Source organism: Papaver somniferum, chromosome 11 (genome assembly GCF_003573695.1).
Source record: "Papaver somniferum cultivar HN1 chromosome 11, ASM357369v1, whole genome shotgun sequence".
Taxonomy (NCBI): domain Eukaryota; kingdom Viridiplantae; phylum Streptophyta; class Magnoliopsida; order Ranunculales; family Papaveraceae; genus Papaver; species Papaver somniferum.
This window is the reverse complement of record NC_039368.1, coordinates 133,494,698-133,504,986: the sequence shown is the minus strand read 5'-3', so window position 1 is coordinate 133,504,986 and position 10,289 is coordinate 133,494,698. Positions and strand designations below refer to the sequence as shown.

At 38.3% G+C, this 10,289-nt stretch overlaps 2 protein-coding genes across 3 annotated transcripts; one reads left to right on the top strand and one right to left on the bottom strand.

The window, feature by feature from the left end:
• Positions 1 to 433: 433 nt before the first annotated feature.
• Positions 434 to 2,234, top strand: LOC113322865 (cysteine-rich repeat secretory protein 11-like). Its single transcript, XM_026571039.1, has 3 exons — positions 434 to 1,449; positions 1,561 to 1,716; positions 1,835 to 2,234. Exons 1-3 carry the CDS (start codon positions 699 to 701, stop codon positions 1,840 to 1,842), a joined length of 915 nt encoding a protein of 304 aa, XP_026426824.1. The 5' UTR covers positions 434 to 698; the 3' UTR covers positions 1,843 to 2,234.
• A 601-nt stretch (positions 2,235 to 2,835) lies between these two features.
• Positions 2,836 to 9,806, bottom strand: LOC113322863 (protein SUPPRESSOR OF PHYA-105 1-like). 2 transcript variants are annotated; one of them, XM_026571037.1, is made up of 8 exons: positions 9,290 to 9,806; positions 7,432 to 9,185; positions 6,551 to 6,708; positions 5,374 to 6,214; positions 4,903 to 5,073; positions 4,223 to 4,540; positions 3,788 to 3,847; positions 2,836 to 3,664 (listed from the first exon to the last, which is right to left on the bottom strand). In XM_026571037.1, the coding sequence occupies exons 2-8, from the start codon at positions 9,097 to 9,099 to the stop codon at positions 3,473 to 3,475; spliced, it is 3,408 nt and encodes a 1,135-aa protein (XP_026426822.1). In that variant the 5' UTR covers positions 9,100 to 9,185; positions 9,290 to 9,806; the 3' UTR covers positions 2,836 to 3,472. The 2 variants fall into 2 exon arrangements, with proteins under 2 accessions (XP_026426822.1, XP_026426823.1); XM_026571038.1 differs by having other exon boundaries at positions 4,903 to 5,049; positions 7,432 to 9,796.
• Positions 9,807 to 10,289: the final 483 nt, after the last annotated feature.

Below are 10,289 nucleotides of genomic sequence, written 5' to 3'. Positions count from 1 at the left end.
TGTTATAGTAAACGCCCAACACCAAACGGTGATGTAATATGCGTCTCACACCAGGCGAACATTTTGTGCACGTCCAAGTCATGCGTTAATTATATGTGCGCCCAAGCATCGGGCGGAACTTGAATCAATGCTGGAGCTCAAACGTGATTTATACTAGCGTTTGACTAAAATTTGGTCTTCTCCCATTGTGGTTGAAGAAGCAGAATACCAAATTTTTTTAGCTTTTGGTCATGTTTTTGGTATTTAATCCAGCTCATGGTTGTGGATGCTCTAAGCAAATGTAAAAAGTATAATTGATACTGCCTGCCCCACCAGTGCCAGTGCAGGCAAACACACAGACAATACCAAAGTGTAAATTTATTTCACCCCCTAGTTATTATAAAACTACATGATAAAAGGGATACACTGCAGTGTTGTTATCTCAGTTGTCAGTGTAGCTAATAAATTAATAATACCTTAATACAGCTCCCGTGACCTCACAATCACATGGAGAAAGAAAGAAGATCCCCTATAACTATCACCTAGGTTGAAATTGAATGACCAGAGGAAGAAAAAAAAGAGACTATGAAAAGAAAAAAAATTGCTTCTGAAAACCACCATTAAACCTGCAACACCCATCCTCTTTCCATTCCCCAGTAATGATTTGAGCAAAAAAACAACCAAAGAAATCCAAAAAAGAAGACCCATCATCAAATCAGATGGGTGTGTTCACCTCACTCACTCTAATCCTAGTTATCATCTCTACTACATTTGTATCTTCATCCAAATCTGCTCCAGATTACTCTACAGTAGTTTACAAAGGCTGTGCAAACCAGACATTCGCAGATTCAACAGGAGGAGGAGTCTATTCACAAGCACTCTCAGGTCTTTTCACTTCACTCATTTCCCAATCTTCAAAAACCAAGTTCTTCAAAGCCAGTGCAGGTGGAAATGGTGGTGGGTCAGTTTCATTCACTGGTATTTTCCAATGTAGAGGAGATTTAAGCAATGGCGACTGTTACAGTTGTGTGAGTAAACTCCCAAAGATCATAGACAACATGTGTGGCAAAACAATCGCCGGCAGAGTCCAACTGACCGGCTGTTACGTTTCTTATGCGGTATCAAACTTCCCGGTGATTTCAGGTGTTCAGATGCTTTATAAAACTTGTGGAAGGTCTCAAGCATCTGGGGTTGGTTTTGAAGAGAGGAGGGATACCGCATTTGCTTCAGTAGCTGATGGTATTGTGAATCAAAACAATGGGTTTTATACTAGTCAGTATCAGTCTGTTTATGTGTTGGCTCAGTGTGAAGGTGATTTGAGTACGAATGATTGTGGTGAATGTGTGAAGACTGTTGTTCAGAAATCACAAGTTGAGTGTGGGAGTTCAATTTCTGGTCAGATTTATTTGAACAAGTGTTACATGACTTATACTTACTATCCTAATGGAATCTCAAAGAAAGATTCACCAGGTACAGTTCTATTTTACTTCATTGATTCTATGGTTTGATTGGTGTTTATCTTTTTAGTGTGTTTTTAATATCTTCATTGATGATGATGGGTTTGGTTTTGATTGTTCAAAGGAGATGGAGCAGGAGGAGGTGGTGGTGGTGGTGGTGGGGCAGCACAAAATACAGGGAAGACAATTGCTATTGTGGTGGGAGGAGCAGCTGGTGTTGGATTTCTTGTTATTTGTTTGATGTTTACTAGATCATTGTTGAAGAAACATGATGATGATGGTAAGTTTTGATTGATTATGAAAAGTATACTAATTACTAAATTGATTTCTTTATTCACCTTTTAGTGTAAATTAGTGGTCTAAAATCATGGTTAACTTATTGGGAATTATGTGTGCAGATTACTAAGGATCATGGATTGATGGGGCAGTAAAAGCTATTTTGATGAGAAGAGCTGGAATTTAAGAGGGTTTAGGAAGAGATAGATAGATAGACAAAGGAAGGGGTTTCACTTTTTTGGATGTAAAAAGAAAAGGGGATACTTTTTGTTGGGAAGAGGAGCATATTGACACATTGTTGTTAAGAATTGTTTAAAGAATCAAAGAATGAATGTTTTTTGTTTTAGATTAGCAACATCTATGATTTTACTTCAAAGTGGGATGGAGTTGCAGAAGAGATTTTTTTTGACAATTTTCTTGGCTTCTCTCTTCATTTCAGAGCACAGAGATTTTCCATCTTTTTTGACTAATTGTTCAGAGTTTATTAATTTCTTAATACAAGACAAAAGGGTTGTTGGAAAATCTTGCTTATATTTTATGCAACTACTTGCAAATCCCATTACTCAATCTCTGGTGACAATCCATAGTTTCAGGGTTCACATTATGGATGGTTGGGATGGCTTAGCATCAATGTTGGTGACATTGTAGTTCAATATCTTTTCACAGTTTTCTAAAACTGGAATTGGGGTCTTGAAAACCCTAAACTTGTGTTTGTCCTTTATTTAGAAAATCAGAATAAAAAATAATACTATCTGTAAATTTGTACTACTAGCTAGCATCATATGCATTTGTGCCCATTCAACAGTCACATGGCTTGTCTGCTTGTACCTTCTGTTTTCCATGGGCTGGCTCTCTATCTCAAGTCTTAACCTTCTTTGGGTTCATACAATGCAGTCCTATTTTTAGGGTACCTCCAATTCCAGCTTTCACCCAGTCAAAAACAGTACATGGTGTGGAACTATTAACAAAGAAAAAGACAAGGCTAAGATAAGAAACCAACTGTACTTACCAACTTGCAGCAGAGGTGTTTCTGGATGGGTTCCCTCCTTGGCTTGGCTCTGATCTGTAAAAATTACTGCAGAGATGTGTTCTGAAACTGGAAGAAGGATGATAACAAAGAAGATACTGAAAAATGTACAAAATCAAATGTATTGATGATATTTTTGCATTATAACTGAAGTTAATTTACACACACCTAATGTAACCACACTTTCCTTTTTGCATTTCCTTCCACCAAGAAAGTAATACAAATGTTGTTGATCTAGAGATGTACAAACCTATGGACAAAACTCAGAAAACTAACCACATACCCTTCAAAATTTGTGCTTGTCGTGAAACTGTCTGGCTCAGGGTACCTTTTAGAAGCCTTCGCCATTCAGGCATTCACTTGAGCATTTGTGCAGCTTGAGAGCATTGATCAAATCTTACATAAACCCGCATACGTTTAAGGCGACCCGACGGTAGATTAGCATTGATCTAATCTCATGTGTTTAAGGCGACCCACCCGCACACGTTGATTTCTTGTTTAAGGTGGTTGCTGCAGACGCGCGATGGTAGGATGAAAAAGTCAGCATTTGTTATCAAAATCATGCACGAACATTTACTCTACGTGAGACTAGGATCTTGATCGTCTTCCACACAAGAGATTCACCATGTCTCAATAGCTTAAGCTTCCTCAAATTCTTAAGCATCATCCTCTAAATTTTAAGCTCTGTGAGCTTGTGGCACCACAAGCTTTTCGATATAGAGAAAACCTTTCCTTACACCATTTGTAACACCTTTATAGTACCGGTGGAGTTAGCAGCCATGAACATATTTGATTTCCTTCTCCAGCAAACACTTGAAACAAACTGTCCATTGTCGTCGCGGGACTCTTGTCCAGAAATGGGATCAATAGAACCAAACTGATGAGAAGTGATTGGCATAGGGAGAGATCTATAGTAAGAATAAATCTGCAGAAAACAAAGAAAGAATTAGAAGCCTCTCCAGCAATTCCTGACACGTGTACGCAGCACTTTTTTGGTTAAAAGTCAGAGTGTGAAAATGCAATCAAATTTGAAAAGAGCAAAGAATACCTCATTTGTTTCTGAACCGCAAGCAATATATCCATCTGAGACGGCCAAGCCCACAAAGTTCTGAAGAAGCAAGTTTGAAAAATTAATAAACAGATAAGGAATCAACATTTACTTTACGTCAAACAACTTTTCAGTGGATCAACATCAGAAATACATATCAGAACCTCTTATAGCTAAAGTAGTTGAGGAGGATAAACAAAATGCATTCAGTTTAATTAGTTCATGAATATTTTTTTCTTTGCATTAAAACCAATGTCATACGTGATGGTTCTTTTGTTCATCCAAACCCAAGGTATTCACCATTTTATCCCTCCACTAGATTTGGACAAACGTACACCCTACGATACTTTTACTCGAGATATTTTAACATCCAGTGCGTACAAATAAAAGTTGCAGGTTCAAAGGTGAACAACATTTAGGATAGGGCAAACCTACCTTTTCATTAGTATGACCTTTAAAGGTTAAGCCGCAAGCATTAGTAGACAATGAACCAAAAACCGTTTGGTTGAGATCCCAAAGCTTTAGCGTATTGTCCGTGGATGCAGAAACAAGGGTTTCATGGTCCAAGAACTTCACATAGCTAACAGCTTTCCCGTGCCCTGCCAATGAGCACCAAGGGATCCTTGTATTTCGAAGATCATAGCAGTGCATCTTATGATCTGCAGACCCAAATGCCATCAAATGCGGGGTATAAGGAGAGAACTGAACACAGCAAACATTTGCGGCACTGCGTATTGTGCAGGTAGACTTTCTCTGTACAAAAGTTGCATTCTGTAAGCTTGTAATTACGAAATATCTATAGATACATGGTTTACTTAAAGCATTTGAATGTCTCAATATAATAGTAAACCCAGTGGGTTATTGTTCAGTTACTTCTTTCTAACCGGGTCAGAGAATTATTTATCAGCACTCATGCAGACTTACCGCCTATCAAACCCATCCTACTTTCATCTCGATTATGAATTTATGAACTATAATATTCTATGTTCCAACTCCAGTGATGCAAATAATATCATCAGGCACAAACTACAGATAGCAAGTTCCCATCTCTAATTTTCAATGTTTTCAATACCAACTTAAAAGCATGGAATTTAGGATAAGATAAGAGAACGTACCTCATTAAGGCTCCATAATTTCACACAACAATCATCACTTCCACTGGCTAACTTCATGGGATCCATTTGAGAAAAATCGACGGACCAAATTCTCGTCTCATGTTCTTTGTATCGAGCAAATCCCTGACCAGTGCTTGCATCCCAGAGCTGCAGTTCAAATGGTATTATGAACTGTTCAAGAATTTAGTAAATAACATAAAACAGTCATTGACTAGTGACAGATATACAAGTAACCTTAATCTAGTAAAAAAAATGATTAGCAAAGAACTGTAAAGGAGAACCTTGAGTTGTCGACTCACAAATGACCAACTAAAAGAGCTTATGGTAGCCAAACCCTCAGCTCTTTGTTACATAAAGTGAAGTTTCCTAGAGTTTGTATCAAGCTAAACTACTAGTTTACTACACATCTATGCTACAGACACACAGACATATACTTTTAATGAACACCATTTAGTGCATAAGAAAACCCACCTGTACAGCACCATCATAATCAGTTGAAGCCAAATAATTCTTTATGTAACTATTCCAGCAAACGCAACTGAGCTTACATTTGCTGGACATCTCAGCCACTGGATACTGAATATCAACAGAATCATCCAACAATCCGTTGAAATCAAAGATTTTAATTTTCTTTGATACTCCTGCAGCAGCAAAGTACTCCTCATCTCGGTCAAAACTCAATGAACAAATTACATTCGCAGAACTGAGAAGATCCCCATTTCTTAATGTCCCACGCACTTCAAACTTTTTATAGCGAGTATACTTGCATAGACCATCAAAAAAGGCACCCACGCGATCTGCAGGTTTCTGGTTCACAACACGTGGTGTATTCCCATTTTGTACATGTGACCATTTATCCCGCCTGTTAAGGAAATCAGTGTCCAAACGACCAGTGGCAGAAGCATCTGGAAGCAAGAGTTGGGATCTCATGGAGAAGTAAGCATTTTCAAGCTGGCTCATATTCCTCATCAACCTATCATCATTCACATTTAACGAAGGTGAAACCTTATCGCATGTGTCTAACCTTAGAGGTTCTTTGGGAAGGAGGTCTTGTTCTCTTGTATTCTTATGTTCCAAAGAACGAATACTCCTTGTTTCTATTGAGCGTCTTTTCTCAATTTCCTTGATATCTGTTTCTAAGCTGCTGATGTCTTCAACTAATTTAGAGGCCTTTTGGTCTTTTTGTTCCTTCAAAGATGTTAGAAATTGCAGCAGCAGCTCTGATTCAGCAAAATCTTCTTGAACAGACCGGTACCCATCCTCAGATGTCAACTCTTGAGATTCGCCCATAAGTTCAGATTGCAGGATTGCCCTGTTTATATCATTACATATTAATCACTTTGCTGCTTAGAACAAAATATGACAACAAGCGTATACTTACAGCTTGCAACTTTTTTGCTAGTTTTCATATGCCAGTTGAGGAAACCGGAAAAGATAGAAAAAAACAGGTATGGTATACAAGCTCTTGGGCTTCTACTACCAGGTGATTTATGTCTAGTAAAATATACCTTCCGATACAAACAACGTTATGTATGCGCTATCTTGAAGTGTGGAGCACTCTAGGTTAAAAGGCTTGCGCTGACATATTTTTTCTATAATAGCTTCAATCACAGATATGATACAGGGAGTTGGACGGAATTGGGAATACCTTGTTGTGGGCCGTGATGAGGGCTCTGGATGAAGAAGCCAGAGACAAAAACCAGCTTCTTTTGGGTTTTCTGACAGAAAATCTGGAGGAAGAATTCGATGCTGAATCTTTAACATTGCTTCGGTATGCAGTTCCGATGACTCAGAATGGGAAAGCAGCTAAATATAATGAGGCCAAATTAGTCTAACTCGGGCTAATATATCCTTTCTATCAAAAATACGAAAAACAGGGATAGCTTGACTAGCGACAAACAAATGTGGAACCTGTAGGAAATACAGATTTGTATAAAAGTTGTTTAATAAGTTGCAACAGGTAGCAAATATTATTTTATTCTACAGTTGCATTAGGATACTTATATGAAGAGGAAACATTTCAGCACAGAAAATAGGCTACATAGAGCGTTATTTCAACAGAACAAGAAGTCCAACTTATGATCTGTGTTTTAGTATCTTTGTATCACAAATGTCAAGATCTACATAGCACTACTAAACAATGCCAAGAGGGCATTATATTTCATCTGAAGAAAAATCATTCAGGGACATGGGCCAGAAAAATCTTAAAGACATTTAAGTTTCCCTTATTTTTCCAACTTCTGGTATAAACACAAAAAATACGTATAAGTTCAATGCAGGTGAATCGAATAATAAAGGATCTTTTCCAATAAGACATTTATAATCAAACTAAAAGAATTTCTCTCCTGAGGTCTACCAATGAAGTTGTTCGAGTTCATTAGCTTTTTCAGTATATCATAAACTCTTCCTTCTAGCAATGAATACCATTACCTAACTGAATTGGTAATATTAAACAGCAGGAATGTGTCAGTGTAGGGTATAAGAAGGACTCTAAAGTAACAGCTAAAACAATAAAAAATATAAACCAACCTCAAAGAGAAGAATCCCAAGAGAGTAGATATTTGAGAACAATGTGGTTCGCATTCCTTGAAGCTCCTCTGGGCTAGTATACCACCTCTCTTCGGACTGAGAATTTACAGAGACCAACTGTGGCCAATTGCTATTAGGTATTATGCCGTTGCTGGACCTTTTCCGAGGTCTGTCTTCTGAATAACCAGAATAATGCGTCTGAGTGCTGCTGATATCAACTGTATTGTGCTTGTAGTCAGGTTTAGGTAAAAACCCGAACTGCTGCCGAGTAGATGCTATGTTCTCATTGAGTTTTCGATGCTTTGTTGTAACAGTATGGAGGGCATGCTCACTTGATCCCACGTCCTTATCGGCACTCAACTGCCTCTTTGAGAAGGGAACATCTAAATCAGGCATGCTCTCTGACAATGCATTCCGTGCCAATGTGCCAACATATTTGACTCGATTTGATGGCAACAACTTTAAACAAGACGGACGTAAGTCTCGCAATACAATCTGTTTGGAGTGTGCAAGATCAACAAGCTGTACAATTTGCATAAAAATATCCAGCCTCTCAGCTTTATCCAATTTACGCAACCCTGGTTTCATCCACTCTCTTAAGGTAATTCCATCATCTAACCTCTTTCGCTGAACTCTAGAAACACTTTGCCGTGATGGGTTTTCAGCTTTCACACTTGCATCCAACGGAGCATCTAAAACTACATCGTCAACACCCCTACAAAAACCTGGTTTCATCCACTCTCTTGAGGTAATTCCATCACCCAACCTCTTACGCTGGACACCAGAACCACTTTGCCGTGACGGGTTTTCAAATTGACCACTTGCATCCAACGGAGCATCTAAAACTACATCTTCAACACCCCTACGAAAAGCTGGTTTCATCCACTCTCTGGAGTTAATTCCATCATCTAACCTCTTACGCTCGACACCAGAAACACTTTGCCGTGATGGGTTTTCAGCTTTGACACTGACATCCGACGAAGCATCTAAAACTACACTATCAACTCCCCAACTCTTCTTCTTATTCTGACTCGTTTTGGAAACACCAAACCCATCAACACCTTCTGGATACGTGCACACAGCTCCCTTCCCTTTCAAACTACTCTTAACAAGAAAACTCGAAAATCCAGATGCCAGAACCTTGGTCCTCAACCCTCCCGAAGACGATATAGAATCATTTGATATAACATTATCATAAGTCCTAGTCACATTCTTGGACACATCAATACTAACCTTCGCTTTATTCTTAGCCTCCCCCTGTACCAAATTTCCCACACGAGATATATTTCTCATATCCTCTCCACCACCAGCTGAAGTAAACGGCTGCTTACCCCTTCGGACAGATTCCCCACTCTCTTTCCTCGAAACAGCAGCAATATGTCCTCCTCCTCGTTCCCCTCCTCCTGCTTCCACATTACTACCCAAACTATTTCCATCTAAAGACAAATTCAAATTCCTGTAATTCTTATATATCAACTCTTCAACCATATCAATAGCATCAACACTAGGACTATTATTACTACATCTCGGCTCGGAATTATCGAATAACTTGACGTACTTGGGTGGCTCCACCGAATCGGCACCATCAGGTATCACACAAATCTGTTTCCCTCTATGGTTTATATCATCTACTCCAACCACCGTATCTCTCTCACTATGTGATTCCATTTTTATGCTAAATAAATTTATCAAATCATACTAATCTTCAGTATTATTATCCATTCATGAACCCTAAATTAGTAATTGATTTTGACCTAATTTGATAGAAAAAAAGAAAGTTAGGCTGAAACACAGTAAGATTAACCTAATTTGAAGACTTATAACATACCATAAACAGTAGCAGAAGAAGGAGATATACCGAATTCGCAATGGATGGTTGGAGCTTCGCAGAAAACCCTAAGTTCCTATCAGTAAATGATGATCAGAGGAAAATTTTAATTTGAGGAGAGAATTAATTTTGCGCCACTCAGTTTCACTGTGACAGACGGAATGTAGAAAAGGGGCGAAAATGAAAGAAAACGTTTTGTCGCGGAAATTTATCCCAGGCGGCATTAAAAAAATGGGTAATTATGTTTCTTCGCATACTAGGTACATTTTTTACGGGCCACTTTTAACATGGTGACTTCTAGCCCGTCGGATAATGGCATTTACCCTCATTAAAAATTATATCCTCAGATTCCCGGCTTGTGAATGACGGTTGATCTATTGCCATCTGCATCAGATCGCTATCAGATAGCCAGGTATAGCTATTTGCCCAAGCTAATATTATATTTCCATATCCAGGACCTGTGAATGACGGTTAATATTTCGCCATGTACGTCATATCACTAGCAAATAGCCCAGTATAATTCGTGTTTAAAGTATAAACTTAAGTGCATATTGCTTAAATCTATGTCTTATTGTACTTTCAACATAAAAGACTAGCGTTAGATTTTCATTCTTTTTGAGGGATAAAAATAATACTATTGGACCGAAAAAAAAAAAAGAAACAGGGTAATTTGTACTCAAGTAGTTTAGCTAATACAATTTGGTTTAAGAAAAATAAGATAATGTGTTTGTATGGCAACATTGTTCTTAACTAACTTCCATCTGCTGCTTAGTTTGCTAATCTGTCTGTTTCCTGATTTTCCACTGGATAGCTGTGTAGCAGTATTTTCGATGGTCGACACCGATTTCTTATAAGAGATAAAAGAAATTATTGAGACCTCGAGCTGAATTGGGGATAATATTGAATAAGGATGATATTGCCTAGAAAAGATGGTTGGTACTTGGGGAACGGTATGTGGTACATTGTCCCTTTGGGGAAAGTTGTATGGAGTTAAATGAAGCTACGTAAGTACAGGTTGTGCAAGGTGCCC